This window comes from Mustela nigripes, chromosome X, assembly GCF_022355385.1.
Source record: "Mustela nigripes isolate SB6536 chromosome X, MUSNIG.SB6536, whole genome shotgun sequence".
Lineage (NCBI taxonomy): Eukaryota > Metazoa > Chordata > Mammalia > Carnivora > Mustelidae > Mustela > Mustela nigripes.
In genome coordinates, this window is record NC_081575.1 from 20,668,902 (window position 1) to 20,690,624 (window position 21,723).

Here is a 21,723-nt window from a genome sequence, read left to right on the forward strand (position 1 = left end):
TTGTGTAAGACTGATGATTCACAGACCTGTACTCCTGAAACAAATAATACATTATATGTTAATAAAAACTTAAAAAATAAATTTAAAAAATATGCATAAGAATCTTGCCAAAGATCAATGTCAAAAAAACTAATCTTTACTTTTGTAAATCTGACATTGTCTTCCATAGAAAAATTAAAATAGTATTGTCTCCAAAAAATATACGCAAAGACTATGTAAAACATAAACAAAAAACAAAAAACCTCCACAAGGGACAACAATGGAGCTTTGTTTATATATTCTAGGAATAATCACTGTTGGACTTGACCTCAAGTCTGTTTCTATTAAGAAAGCAGTTTTCTTTGCATTTTGAGAGGACTAGATGTTTCCCTTCACCATTTCAGGTATCATTCCTTTCTTATCTCATAAATTTGACCCACAAGTTAATTCTCACATATAGTCTAAGGTGAGTTTTTACCAAACAGTTAAAAAAGCAAAAGGAGGACAAAATGTCACGGAAACTAATATCAAAGATATAGCCAAAATGAAATTCCAGATGTGTTCTTTACCCAATACAGTAGATATCAGGAGGATTTGAATCACAGTTCAGCCAAGGTTCCAACTCACTATCTGGAGACTGGCCATTCACGTTCCACGTTCCAACAAAAAATCTAATACACAACACCAAAAAATTATTTGAAAATGAGGGTTAAGTATGAACCATTGAAGTTCTCTCATCATTTTCATACAAGGGTATGTTCACAATAAACCAACATAATTTCTCAAAATGTTCTGCTATACATATAAGAAATGCTCTCACATGTAGAACACAAAGGCAGTGGGCTCAATTCTCTGAAGTTTACATTAGGTAGGTGAACCCACAGAAAGGAACCAGGTCTCTATTTTAAAAATGCAAAGTTAATTGCTCTACCACATTTCCTGTCAATTAAACTCCACCCAAACTTATACTTGGAGAGCTTGTGGATGGGAAAAAGGTATCTTCAGGCTGTAAATACATCTAATGTGGATAACTGTTCCATAAGGAGCTGTAACTGAATCCAAAAACTCACTTCCCGAAGGATTACAAGGACATCTGTGTAGGAAATTCTGTTGAGGCAGATACAGTATTAAGGGGGATAGCAGAATATAATTGTCTTAACTGTTTACACACAAAAATAAGCATCATGGGGAATATGAGGAACTACAGGTTTTAGCATAGGGGATACAGTTATAATTGAATTAGGACAAATGAGGCATACTGGGATAGCAGATGGGACCAGAATCTTGGACTATTAAGGGTACGTGTTGTTCACAAACAACAAAGAGAGGTGCTGCTACTTTGCACACCAGAATAATAAAATTTATTAAATTAAAAATAGTAATTATTAATTAAAATAATACCTTAAAAAACATATAGCCATTTGTATGCCATACCTCAGTAAGTAGAAGAGAGACTAACCTGAAATTCTGAATGTTGACATATTCTTTCTCTCGCTTTGCCAGGATATGTTTGATGAGGCCCTCCCGCTGCCCAGCCTGGGTATTTGGTACAAAGAGCTTCCGCATAGTGTTGGTCACTTTGGGCTGTTCCTTGTTAGAAGCTTCTTTGTCACGTGGAAGCCTAGCAAATAACAAGAATTTCAAAAGTGAAACTGCCTATAATAAAAAAAAAGTCTCCTAAATGGGAAACATGTTTTGACACAGGACTTACATTCTATTCACTGAAGGGGGTGGTGGAGGGGGTTCCCGATGAATCCCTGTAGGATGATTTTGTGAATTAATTTTCTTGTCCAAATTCATAGATGAAAAATTATCCTCAAATCCAAGAAGCCCTAGTACACAGAACCCAGAGTCAAAGGGGGAAAAAATAAAGATAACATCCAGTTTATCCAGGATAGACAGAGCTTTTCTTTGATCAGTGGTATTAATTTGATCACTATTTGCTCAATGTCATTACCAAATAGAGAGGTACCATAGGGATACCCTGAAAGACTTGACATACTAACTAGAACAATAACAAGTTACATTAATTTGGAATCTGAATATTAATAGCTAACATTTACTAAAGACTTAGCATAATGCCTCTTTGATATAAAGGATTATATCATTATCTCCTTTAATTATCATAAAGACCCATGAAGCCAGTACTATTAAAAATCTTCCCATGTTACAGAAAAAGAAATGGAAGCTCAGCATTGTTGAGTAAGTTGACCAAGGTTATACATAACTAGCAAGTCACAAAATTGGGGTTTAAACCCAAGCAGTTTGGCCCTGGAGCCTGCAATTTTTACCACACTGCTAAGCAGGCTCCGGAGGAGATAACATGCCGCAGAAAGGATCAAGAATGAACATCAGTCAATGGGCATGGACTCAGTAAAACCACTTCATAGCAGAAAGTGTCTGGGATTGACATTGTCTTATCTGTCCAGATGAAACCTATTTACTCTGCAATGATCATAGCAACCAGGCAAAAGAGAATCTTTTCAGTACCTGAAAAAACAGAAGGTTTGTCCTTAGTGTCTAACTTCTGGTACCAGCTAGATGAGTCCTTTTGCTCTGGAACAAGAAGTTGTGACTGAGCTAGAGAGATAAAAGTCATGGTCAGAAACGGGAGCCCTTCACTGAGTGGAATTTATCATAATCAAAAGCCATTTACTCAGCAGTCCTCAAATGCAGGACCCAGCAGCTCTCTTAAACGTAAAGGAAGAGACAAAGAGAGGGAGGGCAGCTCTGGGGTCATCCGGGAGCAGAAGGAGGATGATAGTCTTCAGTAAGCTGTCCATGCTGTGACACTGAAGACTCTGGAAAAGGGCTCAGTGTCCTTATAGCTGAATAGACTTGTTCCCTAACCTAACCCTCGGTTCATTCCTGAAAGCAGAAAAATCAGCACTGCAGACTGAAGGGGTGAGGTACTTTGCTAATGGCTGCTTGCCTCTGCATCAGCATGTCAGAATTTCACTGCCATTCAAAGAACAGAAAGAAAACTTCTGAGTCTTGACTTACCTTCCTGAGCAGCAAAGACCTCCGAGAGGAACTTCAGACAGTGTTCCTCATCAGGGATTTCAAAGCGCCGCTCTCTGGTCTGATCTCCCTGAATCCGAATTTTGCAGCCACCTAAAAAGAAGTGAAATCCACACACATATAACTATGGAATACATGCTTTCTTGGGGTCATTCTCTCAACTTAACAGTTGAGCAGGAGAAGGTCCAGATCACAAAAATTCTAAGACCTCTAATGTAGGAAACATGCCTATAGGATCAGGGGATTGGGTGGGTGGGTGGGTGGGGGAACAATAAGGGGAGGAAATCTAAAGGGCTGATGAACTGTGTCAATCAGCAGCCCAATTATAGTGATAGGATTCATACTGAAAACAGTTTTCCTATGTTCTGATATAGGTCCCCAATGTCAGTGCAGGGACCAAATTCTAACAAAAGATCACTTCCCCACCCACCCTCCTCCCATCTCCCAGTTGGAAATTCCTACCATTTCAAATCCAGATTATATAGTAAGAGTATCTGAAGCATAAAGGGAATAAAGAAAACAAGATGGTTTGCTCCTGGGTATTGACTGTACTTAGGCAATTGAATTTACAAACTAATTTTAAAAGAAAAGAATAGTGGAGTTGGTTTGAATTATTATGAAAAGAAGTAAAAAGTAAAAAGTGGTGCATGTTTTGAATGAATGTATGACAGCAATATAATGACCTATGGCCAGGAGTGGTCTGGTTCAAGCATAGCCAATTGGAAAATAGCAATAATTAGCAGCAAAGTGATCTAGAACATTAGTTTCTTATGTATATAACATACTGTCTCCCCTTTTCTGATGCCCTAGTTATATGTATCAATCTTCTGGATATGCTAATCCAGGAAACCTATGTGCTTGTTTATATTCTTATTTTAACTGATTTAGTACATGTATTGTTTTCTCATGCCCCTGGAAACCGTAAGTTCCTTGAGAGCAAGAAGTGGGGCTGCACATACAGGAAATCCAACACAACATTTACGATGATCTCCTAGGGTTGTCTGGAACTGAAGGGCTTCTCAGGACTCAGGACTTTCAAAGCTAAGACTGGGCAAGTCCCAGGCAACCCAGGATGATTGGTTACATTACTGGCGACAACGCTGTCAGACTTCACAGAGAAAAGGTATTTAATAGACAACTGTTGAACCAGACTCCCTCACACTTGTAAATTAAAGAGATGAAAAAATGAAATGAAAATCCTAGTTTCTTATGTTGGAAATCCACTTCTGAATCTCTCTTTCCTTTGCATTTCTTTGTTTCTATCTTCATAGACTTAGTGATTAGAAGAAAAGAGATAAAAAAGAAAAATGTGAGAAAGAAGGCACCAAAGCGAACCACAGATAAGAACATTAGTGAGGGTGTTACCATAAGGAAAAGAAAAAACAAAGGGCATGAATAAAGGCTGTCAATTATCACAGCCTTGAAGATAGAGGGAAAAACCTCCTTTGGGGCACAAATAGTCCTCCCTTTCTTGGATACTTTATATAAAAAATAGAAGAAAATTAAAAAATAAGTTTCTATCTGATATAAACTTAAACAAGAATACATAATCTCTCTCCCACAGTCCTTGAAAGATATATTTTAGCAAATATAAAAAATACATTGACTCATTTAACAGAAAATTCCAGAAATTGCTTATCAAATAACACTGGATACTCTCTCACCATGTTGCATAGGAAAGAAGACAAATTACCCCATGACCCAACCTTCTACTATTTTTCCTTCCAAAACCCCCTAGCCTCTCTATAATCAACAAATTTCTCTGAACACTCCCTGTTCTCTCAGTAATTCTCTCAACAATCTCTCAATCTCTCAGCAATTCTCAACTATGTCTGCGTTAAACTTACCAGAGACATTTTTAGAAAATGGTCATTTGGGTCCCACCCCAGCCCGATGAAGCAGAATCTCAGAGGGTGAGGCTCAGGCACTGGTAGTTTTTATAACACTCCCCAAGTGATTCTAACGTGTATCCAAATTGAAAATCAAAGAGTCACCTGTGAAGTGGCTGGTCCCTGGATGCTGTTTATGGTCTCTCACACCCTATGGAATTTAAGACTGCTGTCCTTATTTGTCCTAATGCCATCTCCAAACCATTCCCTCTCCTCCCTCAGGACAAATCCTTTTTCCTTTTAGGTTCACCCATTGGGTTATACCAACTTCTTCCCTTCTCTCCTCCCTCTATGAGATCATGTACCATCCTCTCTACAACTGAATCTATGATTCAATACCCAACTCCTAAGACTTTCTCGCCACTCAAACTCTTGCCTTAAATTTGGATTCCTTACAAATTAGTGTAGAAAACACAGTCAACATCTTCAACTTCCTCATCCGATGACCTTGGCCCACCATCTCAGCCACCTGCTCCTTCAGTACCTACGGGGATTTCTCTCAGATATACTCTGAACCTTTTAATCATAGAAACCATCACCTCACAAATCTCTAATTGAAATATCCCATTCTGACCTGTTACTTCCAGCTTACTTGCTCATATGGGAACCTCCAGCCGACTGATCCTCTCTACTTTCTTAGTATCCATGCGCTAACTCCTGCTTTCACTTTCTATTTTGTCAAACAGATGTCATCATTAAACTCTGTTGCAAAAGTCCAGAACTGCCTTATCACACTGTTCTTCCACAGCACCTACTGCTCACCATCCTGTTCCTCCTACCTGGTTAACTTTCAACCCTCAGAAATCCAACTAACTGTCTTTCTCCAGAGGGAGTAAACACACACACACACACACACACACACCATTATAAACTGACTGCTAACCTCAACTGGGCCCTCTATAATAGGAAGTCATCTAAGTTTCCACAGTCAACTAGTCTCCCTCTACTATCTGGGACAAACACTTCACACCTCTTCAATTATCCTTAATTTTTGGATCCCCTCTTTTCAAACCCTCTCATTCCAAGTGGATTGCTTACCTCATGCTTCAGAGAAAATGGAAGCCATCACATGGAAACCTACCTGTATTTGTACTCAAATTCTCCTTTCCATTCTAAGGAAGAGAAGTCCTATCAAAGGCCACCTCCTCTTTGAATTATAATCCCTCCAATTCTCTCAGGAACCTTACACTCGCGATCATTTCCCAGAAACCTCCCCCCCAAGATCTTTAACCTCCCTCTTTCACAGGCCCCTTCCCATTAGCATTAAATTGTATTCCAAATCCTATTTTATTATTTTTTTCATTTCATTTTATTTTATTTCTTTTCAGTGTTCCAGAATTCATTGTTTATGCACTACACTATTTTAAAAACAAAAAACCTTCCTAGACCCCATATTTCCCTCCAACTCTAGTCTATCTCTACACTCCCCTCCACAACAGAGGTTTTTTTTTAAGATTTTATTTATGTCAGAGAGAAAGAGAAAGAACAAGCAGGGGGAGCAGCAGGCGCAGGGGAAAGCAGGCTCCCTGCTGAGCAAGGAGCCTGATGTGGGACTCAATCCCAGGACCCCAGGATCATAACCTGAGCCAAAGACAGATGCTTAAACGACAGATGCTTAAACGACTGAGCCATCCCGGCATCCCTCACAGCAAAGCCTTTAAACAACAACAACAACAACACAGTCACTACTTACTCACGTCCTATTTCTCACATTAATCCATTCCAATATGACTCTTGCTCCCACAACCCTTTTAAAATATCTTTGTTAAGGTCACCAATAACCTCCAAATTGCTAAATCCAATAGATCCTCTTCAGTCATCTTATTAGACCTATCAGCAGAAATCAATAGTTAACCAGTCCTTGAATAATCTTTTCGGAAAGCTTCTATGATACTATACTCATCTAGTTTGCCTCTCTCTGATCACTAATTTTTTAGCACCCTTTCAGGTATTTCCTCCACTATCTAACCTTTTAAAAGCAAGGTTCCTTAGAGTTCAATCTAGAACCTTTCTTCTCATTTTCTATCAGCATTGTCCAATACGGTAACCAATAATCACATGTGGCAAATGAGTACTTGAAATGTTACTAGTGTGACTGAAGAAATGAACTTCTCATTTTATTTCTAATTAATTTAAACAGGCACATGTAACTAGTAACTACCATATTTGATAGTACAGCTCTATGTCCAGTTGCATCATCTCTCATGGTTTCAAAGACCATCTATGTGCTAGTGGCCCAAACCTCTCTTCTGAGCTTCGGATGCATACATTCAACTGTCAATTTATCACCTACACTCAAATGTCCCAAAGAACCCTCAAACTAAACATAACTAAAACTGAATTCACAACCCCCTCAAAGGAAAACTTAATCCTTCCGCAACGTTCTTATTTTTGCAAATGGTACCATCATCCACATTCATGCCAGTAACCCAAGATTCATCCTTGACACTTCTCTTCAACTCACTCCCTATGCCCAAACCAATCTCTGGTGATTTAATCTCCAAAAACATTTATCAAATCTGTCCACTTCTCTCCACTTATACTGCCACCATGCTCATATTCTAGATCTTAAAATCCTTTTTTTAAAGTTTTTTTTTTTAAAAGATTTTATTTATTTATTTGACAGAGAGAGAACACAAACAGGAGGAGCAGCAGGCAGAGGGAACGGGAGAATCAGGCTCCCTGCTGAGCAAGAGGCCCAATGTGTGGCTCCATCCCAGGACCCAGGATCATGACCTGGGCTGAAGGCAGATGCTTCACCAACTGAGCCACCCAAGGACCCTAAGATTTATTTTAGAGAGAGTGTGTACATAAGCCAGGGGACAGGAGGAGGAGGGGCAGAAGGAGAGGGAGAGAGAAAATCTCCAGTAGACTCCCTGCAGAGCGCAAAGCCCACTCAGCCAGATCCCATGACACTGAGAGCACCAACTGAGCCAAAATCAAGAGTCTGACGCCCAACTGACTGAGCCACCCAGATGCTCCTCTAGCTTGAACTAAAACAGCCTCCTAACTGGGTTCCATGCAAATGATGACACCCTGGCATAAAATCCTTCATATTCTTCCCATTTTTAAAATGTAAAAATCCAGATTCCTTAACATGGCTTATAAGATCTTACTGGATCTGGCCTTAGCCCATTCTAACTTGATGCCTAAACCTTGTTCCAACCACCCTGGCCTTCTTTCACGTCAAAGAATGTGTCAAGGGGTGCCTGGGTGGCTCAGTGGGTTAAGCCTCTGCCTTCCGCCCAGGTCATGATCTCAGGGTCCTGGGATTGAGCCCCACATTGGGCTTTCTGCTCAGCGGGGAGCCGGCTTCCTCCTCTCTCTCTGCCTACCTCTCTGCCTACTTGTGATTCCTCTCTCTCTCTCTCTGTCAAATAAATAAATAGAATCTTAAAAAAAAAAGAATAAATAAAATCTTTTAAAAAAAATGTGTCAAGTTACTTCACACCAATTTACCCCCCCCAATTTGGGGGCCTTTACACATATAGTTCCATTTACTTTTCTCTCCCCTATTTTTACCTCTCTCTTACTTAGCTCCTCTGGTCTCAATTTAAATGTCACTTAAAGAGGCCTTCCCTGGGGTGCCTGGGTGGCTCAGTGGATTAAGCCGCTGTTCTCCGGCTCAGGTCATAATCTCAGTGTCCTGGGATCGAGCCCCGCATTGGGCTCTCTGCTTGGCGGGGAGCCTGCTTCCCACTCTGTCTCTGCCTGCCTCTCTGCCTATTTGTGATCTCTCTCTGTCAAATAAAATAAATAAAATCTTTTTTTTTTTAAAAAAAAGAGGCCTTCCCTGAACACATCACCTAATTTAGTTAACTCTCTTATAAACTCCGTATTTCTCCTTGAGAGCATTTATCAAAACTGCAACTGTGTAAGTATCTACATCTATCAGTTAAAAGTCTGTTTTCTGTACTGACTGATGGTATAACATGACTATATTGCTTTCTGATACATCCCTAGAGCCTAGCACAGTGCCTAGCACATAAAGAGTATTCACATTTCATAGAAAGAATTAATTCACTATAGGCATATAGTACCAAAAAGCACAGAAGCAAGAACAAAAGCAGGCGCAGCAATCTTATCTATGTTGTTCTCCACTGATTCTGCAGCACTTAGAACAGTGCCTGGCAAATAGAAGGCACTCAACAAGTATTTGTTAAATAATGAACAGTAAAGGAGGATTTAATATCAGGAAATTAGTATAATATAGTCCAAGAGGTCAAATAAGGAATAATAATATAATCATCTCTATAAATAGTATAAAGACATCTGATAAAATTCAATATACATTTATGATTTTAAAAACCACATAAACTTGAAATAAATGTAGTTTCTTAATATGGTTTTTTAAAAACCCTATTAAATCAATATGCAATCATGTCCTCAACAATGAAGTACCACCTGAGGCATTCTTACTGAAAATAGGAGCTAAACAAGGATTATCATCATTATTTAATATTGGTCTTAAAATTCTCATTGGTGAAATGAGACATGAAGCAAAACTAATAGTTACAGGTACAAGGAAGGAGACAAAATTATTATTTGCAGATGATTAAGGCTGTCTATCAAAACGAACAAAATAAACAGCACCCCCAAAATTTTAAATATATTTCTATAAAGTGACTGGATAAAAGATAAATATCTAAAACCCGGTAACTGTTAGTTAGTACAGTGATACACCATGTTCCTTGACAGTGTCTTAATTTTAAAAAGGAGTTAATTTAGTAAAATCTGGCACATACTTATGGTGAAATATTAGTCATTAAAAATCATGTTTTTAAATAATTTTAAATGACATGGAAAAAGCTCACAATATAAAGTTAATGAAAATGCAACATAAAAACTACATATAAAGATTCCAATCATATAAAAACATAAAAGACTGGAAAGTGACACGTAACAGTGTTACCTACAGCAATGATCTCTAGATTGCAGGAACATAATTTCAATTTGATATTTCAAACTTTTCTGAATTTTCCAAATTGTACATAATGAAGATATATTTATTACCTCAATAATCAGAAAAATATAAAATGTTTAAAACCAACATCCAGACAATGGGAAAACATATTTACATTAAAATCAGGCCTGCCTAACAAACCAGGGCCTCCCTCCTGCACATACTATATGCTTTAAAGGTTTATGTATGAAGCGCAAAGATCAAGACAGAATCTGGTTTCCCTGAAAATATTACTAAATGGGCAGAAATAACGAAGGATTTTATTCAAGTGGTTACTGATCCTGCTATGATCCAGTAACTTGAACCCAGGACAAAGCAACACATGGCTAATTTCTATGTAGGAAAAGCCAAAAGAACTAATGCTATAAATAGGTGTTTATAAGAGAAAAGGCACAGCTCAGTTTAACTTTTCGGCTTTGGCTCAAGTATCTATTTCTACGGGAACAGGACATTTTGGCATCTTATTTTGTCAGCAATGTCAGTCACTACTGAACTGCCTTTGCTCACATTTTATTCTTTTAGTGTTGTTTCTGTCTTCTCCTTTGTAAACACAGTAAGACATAGATAGTAAGTTATTTGCTCTCTTGAATACCTGTAGAAATCAGCAGCTGGGTTTATTTAGCTTTTTAGAACCAACCCTTAAGACTTCTAAAATCCATGACCAAAGAAAAGAATAATAAAACCCAAATCAGAAAAAGTCTAACTGAACTATTCAATACAAAGTAATGGTAGCCAGAACAGGGACTGCTTCTAAACAAAATTATGTATAACCCATAGCCTCAAGGTAAGGGCTAAACCCCACTCATCCAAGGACTCAAGCAAGAGATAAGGCAACCAGTTTGATTAACATTCATGTGGTCACAAACTCCTTTCCATAGCAACCACTGAGTAGTCAAGGTAGCGTTTGAGTGCCCATTTTATCCTCCCCATAACACAGTACAATTGGATGATAAACAGAGAACAGCTTGCACAGAAAGTCAATGATGATTTGCTTCAAACAGATAAAAATGAGAAAAGTGAAACAGTGAGAAGGAAGACTGTGTTCTTTCTGATGAAGGGATGCCTTGAGGGGAGGGAGCTTAAATGAAAGACCAAAATTATTTTAAGGAAAAAGAGGTAGCCTGAGACAAGCAATCAAACTGAGTCCCTCAGTACAAGGGGGACTCTATGGCCTCCCAAAATGATATAATGACTAAAGGAAACCATTATGATTTAATACGCAAAAATAAACAGCGAATGAGGAGAAAAATTTTAAATATAATAGCAGTTAAAAAACAAAACCACTGATGCCAAAAATACTGATGGCTCAAAGTTCAGCATTAGAGAAGCAGATCACCTCTTCAACTTTTTAGATTCTTGCCAGCTACCTGCTTTTTCTTATGTTTAGACTAAAAGTTTTTAGGGGGCAAACTTAATTTGTATGGCTGCCTTAAGAAAATGAAGAATACAGGATAAAATGGTAAAATCAAAACATGCCCCAAAAGGGGTCTTAGTGGGTATTCAATTAAATATATGTTGAATGAAAGTAAATTCCATTCAGAATGGTACTCACTGTTTGAAGCTATATCAATCAAAAGAGTTTCTTCTGCTTCTGAGGGAAAAAAACAAAGAACAGGATCAGGGAAGAGAAAACCATTCATTACAACTAAAAAAGGTATATGCCTAAGTAAATAATTGTTTCTCTCAGTCACCACTCCTGGGTCTTAGAAAACATTTTAAAAATCCTTTGCTTTTTTTGTTTAGCATTTTTAAAAATGGATTTTGGAAGCACTAGGTTCTAAAGATTATAAGCAATTCAACTAAAAGAAAACTAAACTGAACAATTAACCATATGGAACACCTCAAACCAAATTAAGGAACAGCAATAGTAGGCAATATAAACATATTAATTCAAGCAAAGATGAATTTAATTCCCCTCAACTATAACATACTGATTTAATATAATCTAACTGTGTCACTTAGTTAACTCTTTTTTTAAAAACGTTTTCATTTTTATGTGATTTTTTACACCCAACATGGGGTTCAACACCAAGATCAAGAGTCAGTCATAAGCTCTACTAACTGAGCCAGCCAGGTGCCCCTAGATAATTCTTATAGAAAGCCAAGATGCACCTGGGTGTTTCAGTTGATTGAGCGTCCAACTCTTGATTTCAGCTCAGGTCATAATCTCAGAGTCATGGGATAGAGCCCCGCATCTGCATCTGGCTTCATAGGGCTCTGTGGGCTCTGTGTGTGGGGCTCCCTCCACCTCTGCCCCTCCCCCCACTCTCTAAAAATGAACAAATTTTTTAAAATCTTAAAAAAAAAGCCATGGAAGTGATCCTAAAGGTCCAAAGGTGAATTACTTTCTTAACTCGGATTTTGTCTCTGAAAACTTCCCAGTGATCTCATTTCTTCTGCCTCTGCCCCATTTAGGATCAGAGAATACCTTAAGCTCTTGACCTTCAGGCTACAATTAATACATGGGGTCTGGCCTATCACACCCAACAAGGAAGTATAAAACAGGGCAAAGCACAGCCTCCAAGTTCAGTTCTATTTTCTCCCAGCTGGCTCTCCTGGACTTCCTTCCTTCCTTCCAGTGTCTAGATGCAACCTATCTCTTCTCTGACTCCCCTGGATCTGGCCAACAGCACTTGTAAGACCCTCCTGGCTAGTTGAACTCTGGGTACTGACTCCTTAGGATTAGCCTGGATCTACCTTGGCCAGATGGAGTAGTCTCAGCCTTTTCTAGATCCCTCACAAGCCTGGATTGTATATTTGGTCCCATTATTCAGCTATTACAGTAGCTACTATAAGTAGTTATCTGATATTAAAAAATAGCCTCAATATTCTCATTAGCATGAGACTAGCAAGGGACAATAGTGTATCAAGACATAAGTACTATAAATTTTTCACTGTTCTTCAGTAACTTTAATTATTTAAAACCAAGTATTGGGGTGCCTGGATGGCTCAGCTGGTTGGGTATCTGCCTTTGGCTTAGGCCATGGTCCTGGGGTCCTGGGATCAAGCCCAGCATCGAGATCCCTGCTCAGTGCGGAGCCTGCTTCTCCCTTTCCCTCTGCCCCTCCCCCTGCTTGTGGCTCTCTCACTCTCTCTCTCCCTCTCTCTCTCAAATAAATTTTAAAAAGCTTAAAAAAATAAATAAAAACCAAGAATTTATAGACTTATCAAAATAGATGCAACAGGTTGGGAAACAGAAAGGGTGTAAAAACAAGGAAGTAACTGTTCCTTCTGTTATGGGGAACTACGATGTGTGTACACACATATTTTCTTAGATTACAATCTAACAATCGACCATTTCCTATTAAAAAGAATACTAAGAGAAATAATGTAAAAAGAGGTTGTAGAAATAGTACAAAAAGGTACAGAGTTAATAGGATGCTAAAACTTACTGAGGTCATGGCTTTTCACCTCCTTAAAGGTGAAAGGAGTTTGTGACCACAAAGGTGAAAAGTGAAATGACCATAGCAACTTACTATGGCATGCAGATGTCTTGTTCAATATGTCCCTCTCACACAGTGCAAGCTAAATGGCTATGATTTCATTCTTCTATACAATGTGGATACAATTCATTGCAGGTATTTTTAATTCTTAATATATATTTTCTTAAAAAGTCAGACCCATTTAGTATTTCTATTTAGAGTAATAAATCCTAATAAGAGATATACAAGGAGGTTTATGTACAGAGATATTCATCACATTACTATTTAAACTAGCAAAAAAAAACCCAAATGTCAAACATGGGAATAACTACATTATGGGCTATTCATAAAATGGCATATATATACCTATTAATAGCATGGAAAAGCAATCAGAATATGACGGCATAAAGAACACACAAAAAACTGCATATAGTATGAGTTCTGCCCACCCTAAAAGTTACATGTGTAGAAGAAAAGGAAATGTTAGGTGTTTATCTCTGAAAGATAGGAATGTACTTATTTGCTTTACACTTTTTCTGTCTTTTCAAACTTTCTACAGCATATGCATTACTTCTGTGATAAAAATAAGATTCTATGAAACTTAAGGAAAAAAATCTATGCAAGATAAGATTCAAGTTTTTCAAAAAGCTACAGTTGATACAGAATGCTTCTTTCTGATGACACCAATGAACCCACTGGAAACATAATGCATTTGTTCTCTAGTAATCAATTTCCCTTCTAGAGCAATGTGAGATAACAGAAGCAACAGCTCCCACACAAATCTCCCAAATTTTGAGTCTCATTATAGCAGATGAAACAACAGATGTTCTGTTCTTTGTCCCCAAATTTGCAGGCAGGAAGCCAAATATTTCCTCCTTGGGAGTCAATTTTCTTATGATTCACCAATGTCAAGGTCTGAGAATCAGCACAATTGAGTGTAAGGTATTAAAATCTGGTAAGGCTTGTTGCCAAATATTTTAATTTCGAATAGTGTGGGGAGAAAGTGCTGAATGTGTGTGAATCCAAGTGACCTTGATACTTTACAATGAGCAGTGTGTTTGTTAAAACCAAGAATGTCATTTAGATCCAAACATAGGTCCATAAGCATAAAAGACTACCATCATAGGTAACAGACTACATACACCTCTAACTCCCAACGAGGGAAGCAGGTGATTGCATTTCAGTACAATCCTTCAGCACTCACAGACAAAGCATCTTCTCAATAGTAGCTTAGTAATGTTATCATTTTATGCAAAGAGTAATACATTTCATTTATGTGCAGTGACAAATTTAAATATGTATGGTATTACACGATGCAATAATGACCAGAAAAAAACACTGTAAAACTAGCTAGGCAATTAAAGCCAGTACCTTGAACACATCTGAAGTGGCTATTTATAGGAATGATATCTTGAACATGCTGTTCCTTCTCGCGCAACTGGATTATTAACCTAGGAAACAGAAGAATGCATCAGGGAATAAATACTGAAAAATTCAAACATTTAACAAATCTAGTTACACAAATCTAGTCCATATTTATTAGACTTCCTGTATCTCATTCCCTGGATCTGAGCATCATGACAGCTAGAAATTGCTCTGGATCTAAGAGGATATTAGTGATGATCAATATCTGAATACCACACTGTCCTTTGCCATAAAGAATATATAATAGACTATGTCCTAAACACAGCTTATGATCTTAAAAACAAGAATTATAGTGCATACACATTTAGAGTATGCATAGCAGAGTGAAGAGTAGCTAAGTGTGAACTCCATGAAGGCAGACTATGGTTGTCTTTTCACCATAGTATTTCTAGTACCTAGCATAGTGCCTAGAACTTAGCACTCAAGTTTGTTGAATAAATGAATTAGAAATTTCATAGATTAGCCTTCAGATTATATTCTCATGGCTTTTTCCAAACAATGGTTCTGTCTCTTCAAACAAGTAAATAGGTTCATGGAGAAGTACGAAGAAGTGTCCAGCCAGCTGGATCAGTTAAAACAACCCATGACCAACAGGGTAGCAGATCTCACAACCAGGGCTTTTACATTCCTTGTGCTTTCACTCTGGCTTCCAACTTGAGGCTGGCGTTTCTAGGTAAACAGGACTGAATCTGGGCCCCCAGTATGAAATGAAAGACTTCTAAATGTATTTCTATGTATTCCTGAAATATTAATTTTCATTTACTACTTATTCTTAGTGGCCCAGAATCAAGGGATGACCTATTTGTAAGCAACCATTCTGAATATCTCCTAGCTTCCCCCAAATCAAGCAGTCCTCAGATGGTACTTTTTGCCAGAAACACTCTTCTTCCTGAGACCTAGCTCAAATATCACCTCCTCTTAGCAGCTTCTCCTGTCCGAAGCAGAACGGGTACCCTAATCCTCTGTTTATCCCTTTGTTGACCTCTTTGTTAAAGCACAAACGCCCTCCACTGCAGTTATATTTATTTCCCTCACTGATTTGAGCTCCTTGAAAACAAAGACCTTATCATACTCAGTTTTGCTTCCTGCCTAATATAGATTCTCAATACTGGGTGAATAAATGAACCAGTTTAACTAAACTATAAACAGATAAATTTCTAAGCATAACTTGTTCAGCCTCTGACATTAAAAAATGTCATTGTTTTAAGGGGTTTTATTTCTAGTTTGTGTCTTTTCAGAGGACTTGTTTTGGCCTTATGAATTTTTATTTCAAATGTGTTCACTTTAAAGGAGATAACATGAGGAAAAGAATTGCCTAGAGAGAACTAAGTGGAAATAAAAATATTAATGCTATCTTTCTGCTCTGATTCTGCTTACCTAATTTGCAAAGGTTCATATTTTAAGGTGATTAGAGGAATATGGAGCATGCTCCTTTAAAAAAAAAACTATTTATTTGTTTTAGAGAGAGAACATGTGTGCATGAGTGTGGGGAGGGGCCGGGGGAGAGGGAGAGAGAGACTCTCAAGCAGACTCCCCACTGAGTGCAGAGCTGGACATGGGGCTCAATCTGAGAATCCATGAGATCAGGACCTGAGCCAAAAATAAAAGTTGGATGCTTAACCAACTAAGCCACCACCCAGGTGCCCTTGGGCAGGTTCCTTTCAGCCAACAGAGTTCGTAAGTTGAGCAGAAAGTTCTGTAAAGCCAAATGAATATCAGAAACTAGATAAAAACTGACAACGCAAGAGTGAAGGAAGAAGAGCTGACTTTTGGGAAAATGAACACAAACCAATATAATCTCAAAGAAATGAAGATGAGAAATAGAGTGAGGGGCGCCTGGGTGGCTCAGTGGGTTAAAGCCTCTGCCTTCGGCTCAGGTAATGATTTCAGGGCCTGCTTCTCTCCTCTCTCTCTGCCTGCTTCTCTGCCTACTTGTGATCTCTGTCAAATAAATAAATAAATATCTATCTTTAAAAAAAAAAAAGAAATAGAGTGTTTGACATTGGCAGTAAAACTTTGACTGGATTGTACTGTGAAAAGCCATTATGAAGATGCACCTGGTGGCTCAGTTGGTTAAGCGTTTGCCTTTGACTCAGGTCATGATCCTAGGGCCCTGGAAAGAGTCCTGCACTGGGCTCCCTGCTCAGCTGGGAATCTGCTTCTCCCTCTGCCCCTCTCCTGGCTCATTTTCTCTCTCTCTCTCTCTCTCAAAAATAAATGAATAAATAAAAATCTCCAAAAAAAAGCCATCATGAAACAAACAACATGAATGGACCTTGAGGGAATTATTGTAAATGAAGTAAGTCAGAGAAAGACAAATACCATATGATCGCACTTATATGTAGAATCTTAAAACAAAACAAAACCCTGAAATCACAGATACAGAGAACAGATCAGTGGTTGTCAGGGGTACGGTATGGGTAAAATGGATCAAGGGGGGTCAAAAGGTACGTATTACCAGTTATAAAATAAAAAGTCATGGGTATGTAATGTATAGCATGGTGACTACTGTCAATAACACTGTATTGTATATTTGAAAGATACTAGATGGGGCGGCTGAGTGGCTCAGTGGGTTAAAGCCTCTGCCTTCAGCTCAGGTCATGATCCCAGGGTCCTGGGATCGAGCCCCGCATCGGGCTCTCTGCTCAGCAGGGAGCCTGCTTCCTCCTCTCTCTCTGCCTGCATCTCTGCCTACTTGTGATCTCTGTCTGTCAAATAAATGAATAAAATCTTTTAAAAAAAAGAAAGATACTAGGAGAGTAGATCTTAAAAATTCTTATAAGAAAAAAATCTGTAACTGTGTGGTGATGGATATTAGCTAGATTATGACTATTTCACAATATATACAAATACTGAATCATTGTGTTGTACACCTGAAACATATAATGTCAAATATATCTCAATTTAAAAAGTGCAACCTCCTAGGGCACCTGGGTGGCTCAGTGGGTTAAGCCGCTGCCTTCGGCTCAGGTCATGATCTCAGGGTCCTGGGCTCTCTGCTCAGTAGGGAGCCTGCTTCCTTCTCTCTCTGCCTGCCTCTCTGCCTACTTGTGATCTCTTTCTGTCAAATAAATAAATAAAATCTTTTTTTTAAAAAAAAGTGCAACCTCCTCAAAATCCATCACAAAACAAAGATAAACTTGGAATTTAAGTCAATTCCCCAATATCTACTATGTGTTAGTCACTAAATAAACTTTAGCAATAGGGCTAAAAATAAGTATAAAAAATTCTTCTTAGGGATGCCTGGGTGGCTCAGTGGGTTAAAGCCTCTGCCTTCGGCTCAGGTCATGATCCCAGGGTCCTGGGATCGAGCCCCACATGGGACTCTCAGCTCCGCGGGGAGCCTGTTTCCTCCTCTCTCTCTCTGCCTGCCTCTCTGCCTACCTGTGATCTCTGTCAAATAAATAAATAAAAATCTTTGAAAAAATTCTTCTTAAATGTAATCATTACTTTCAGAACAGGAAGATGAAAAGTAATAGGTATACGGCAAAAAGAATGGAAATTATAATTTGGTAGTTGTCCAAACAGAAAAGTAACAGATTGTGAATATGAACTCAGCATTACTAAGAAATACTTTGATTAGTTCAAGGAAGGTTAAAGATGAAACAACACATTGCATCATAATCCATTTTCCTTGAAAAAAAAAGAATAGTGTTTGAGTCCCTATTTCAAAAAAAAACTCTTATTTTTATTATAATTTTACTCTCTCCACTAAATTTCTCCAATGGTTGACAGCAGGAACCACAGAACTAAAGGTTATAATAGGCTTCAAGTTCTAATATAAAAAGCCCAAAAATAAGAAAATTACTTGGAAGAATGCAAGTCAGAGAAGGTACCCATGAGACAAGAATCTGAGGATTATAGATTATATGACAGTTTTAGGTACCAACAAACAATTTCAAAAGAAACTTCTCAAACAGCGTTAACTCTGAAATTCTACATAGGTTCACATCTCAGGTTTGGTACTTCCTGTGAACAAGTGACTTAATCTCTCTGTGCCTCAGATTCTTTATCTAGAAATGGGGGATGATGATGAGACTATATTATAATTTCACAGTAAACCTCACATGATGGCTAAATGAATTCATGGAAAGTACTTAGAAGAGTACCCAGCATATACCAAGCCATAAAGTCTTAGTTGTTACTATACCCTTGTACCTTAAACAGAAATGGAACAGAAGACTTTGATTTCTTTGTGGAGAGGACACAAATAGTCAGGAGAGCTGCCACTCCATTTGTTTTTTGTTTTTTTAGATTTTATTTATTTATTTGTCAGAGAGAGAGAGAGCGTGCACAAAGCAGGGGGAGCAGCAGAGGCAGAGGGAGAAGCAGGCTTCCCGCTAAGCAAGGAGTTCAATATGGGACTCAATCCCAAGACCCTGGGATGATGACCTGAGCCAAAGGCAGACACTTAACCAACAGAGCCACCCAGGTGTCCCCCACTCCATGTTTAAACGTTCTTCTAGTACAGGAGGCCAGATGAAACAAGGAATTATCTCAAAGCCAGCTGGTCACTTCAGTATTAGCTAACTAGAGCTCTAAACCTATCAAATCAAGGAACCACATCCTATCTGTGTTCATTTCAACAGTGTAGCTCTTTTATTTATCCTCCTAATTGTGTTTTTACAGAAGAGTAAACAGAAGTACAAAAATTTTACTGATTTACCCAAGGGTCACATCTTTTCACCCATTCTAGCCTTTGGAAGTGGCAGTGGTATTCCACTCTTCAATTCACTTTTTTTTTAAGATTTTTATTTATTTATTTGACAGAGAGAAATCACAAGTAGGCAGAGAGGCAGGCAGAGAGAGAGGAAGGGAAGCAGGCTCCCTGCTGAGCAGAGAGCCCCATGCGGGACTTGATCCCAGGACCCTGAGATCATGACCCGAGCCGAGCCGAAGGCAGCGGCTTAACCCACTGAGCCACCCAGGCGCCCTTCAATTCACTTTTCTATTGAATTTACTATTAAACTGGTCTTCCAGGGTTTGCTGAAATCTGGGAAAGACAACATGAATTTACCACACCAACAGAGCTGACCAAACAGGACCTAGGGAAAAGCTACTTCATAAGCCCAACTAATGTCCAGTTAGAGTGGCACCAAGAGACTCAGAAAAGAGAAGGCTAGGTTAGTGGGAATATCCTCTGTGTAAATTATACAGCACCAGACACAGGTCTGAGCAATCTAAAAGCAGAGATTGAGAAAAACTGGTTTTAGGCCTAATTCAATGTTGGGAGAAGACAAGATTTGAGTGATCAATGATTTTTAAATTCTGATGTCAAGAAACCAATGAACAACCAAGGAAGGTGGCTTGGGCACACAGGGATAGGGCCCATGATATGTACTGGTCACCATGGATACTTTTAAGATGTGGCACTAGTGGAAAGGAGTGAGATCAGCAACTATAGTGACAGCTTATCAAAATAATCTTTTATAAAAAAAAAATCTTTTATTCAACAGTGTTTACTGAGCTTCTAAATGCAAGGCAGAATGGAAGGTTAACACACCCTGACAAACTGCCAAATGTTTATATTTCTACACATTTCATTACTTTTTCTATCAGTCAAGTCAATAAGTGAGGCAGTTACTGGTGTACACTAAACCATTACTGAATTTATGATTATGCCTTCAAGCAAGTGGAACAGGGGGTGGGCAGACTGGAGGAACCAGTTGAATGGGATTAAGAAAAGGCACTTCTGTAAGGCTAATATGCCTTTCCATAACACTTTTACTTTTTGCAAACTATTTCAGCATTTATTATTATTCCAGTTACAACTTCAAAGTCCATAAGGTAAAGGCAGTTAATGTTTTTATTTAACTGTTGAGGACACCAAAGCCCAGAAAACATTATTGACTTGCCCAAGGTTACACAACACATGTCAGTTGCAGAGGCAGGAACTAAAAACCCAGGCTTCCTGCTTCAGCGCCCGCCTGTTGAGTCCTTCCACTGAACCACACTGCTAGGAGCGATCTGGCGGCTTGGAAGTTGGGGACAAAACCCCATGCCTACAGCACTCGCACTTCACACCTGGGCCTGAACCTGTTGCCCACGCAGCCTCAGCGGGAGGAGAGTGGGTGGCTTGTCGCGGTTTGGTGTTAGGAGGTAATGGCAGGCTCCCCTTCTCCGTGGGAATCAGGTGGTTACTTACTCATATTGCCCGTTCCTCCGGGCTAGCGTCAGGGCGCGGGGCTCCCGCAGAGTACCCTTCATCTCCATACCCTCGATAGTATGCAGGCAGTAGTCAAGGGTCTCCTCTAAATGCGCGGCCAGGCAGGGGTGGCGCGGTGCGGGTTAGAGGCTCCCATCCCTCCGCCCGTCCTCCCCACTGCCCAAGGCATCGCCTCCCGCGCCGTCCCCCTTCCCCCGGTCGGCTCGGCCCCGGCCCGACCGCACCCCAACCTCTCCACCGCATTCCGCAGTTCCTCCGACCCCCCACCCGCCCTGCCCGGCCTTCCCTCCCCCTTCCCTCAAGCGGATACAGCAAGGGGCTGGGCTCCAACCGGGAGCCGCGGCTCCATCCCGGCGGCCTCCAGGCTCAGTGGGGCTGCGGACTGCGGGCGGATCAGACGACACTGCCTCCCGCGTCCTCACCCACAGTCCTCGGCTGCGCGTCGTTTGAGGAACAGCACTGCGCAGGGAACAGGGAACCCGGAGCCGGAGCCGGAACCCGGGAGATGGGAGACGAGAGCCGGGAACCGGGAGCCGGGAGCCGGGAGCAGGGAGCCGAGCCCAGAGCCGAGAGCCTGACCCGAGAGAGAGCGGCGTCTCGCGCCCCCGCCAGTTTTCCAGGCCGCCGCAGATTTCGCCCCCTGCGGCCAACCAGCGGAACTGCAGCAAGAGACCCGACGGACCGGGGGCGTTTCTACCACGTCCAGGGTGGACTGCGTTTTAAATACTGCCGGTGACACAAGAATTGTTCTGTGGGCATCAAAGGTTGCCATAGAAACAAAGCACCGCTATACCTATGAGAGAACGCAAGTGTGATGGACCGATAGGACCTACATCATCCAGTCAAAAAAAAAAAAAA

General features: G+C 39.8%; 1 protein-coding gene across 3 annotated transcripts in view; it reads right to left on the reverse strand.

The window, feature by feature from the left end:
* The window catches only part of OCRL (OCRL inositol polyphosphate-5-phosphatase), a 53,083-nt gene extending 31,704 nt beyond the window's left edge, over positions 1–21,379 (reverse strand). For 2 of the 3 annotated variants that reach the window (XM_059384705.1, XM_059384704.1), the window contains exons 1-9: positions 21,176–21,379; positions 20,845–20,915; positions 14,646–14,725; positions 11,405–11,443; positions 2,983–3,093; positions 2,470–2,559; positions 1,691–1,811; positions 1,439–1,600; positions 549–650 (exon numbers count right to left, since the gene is read on the reverse strand). In XM_059384705.1, coding sequence (XP_059240688.1) covers positions 549–650; positions 1,439–1,600; positions 1,691–1,811; positions 2,470–2,559; positions 2,983–3,093; positions 11,405–11,443; positions 14,646–14,725; positions 20,845–20,915; positions 21,176–21,214 — 815 coding nt within the window. In that variant the 5' untranslated portion in view covers positions 21,215–21,379. The remainder of the gene's footprint in view (positions 1–548; positions 651–1,438; positions 1,601–1,690; positions 1,812–2,469; positions 2,560–2,982; positions 3,094–11,404; positions 11,444–14,645; positions 14,726–20,844; positions 20,916–21,175) is intronic. The other variant, XM_059384706.1, reaches the window with a different exon arrangement.
* Positions 21,380–21,723: the final 344 nt, after the last annotated feature.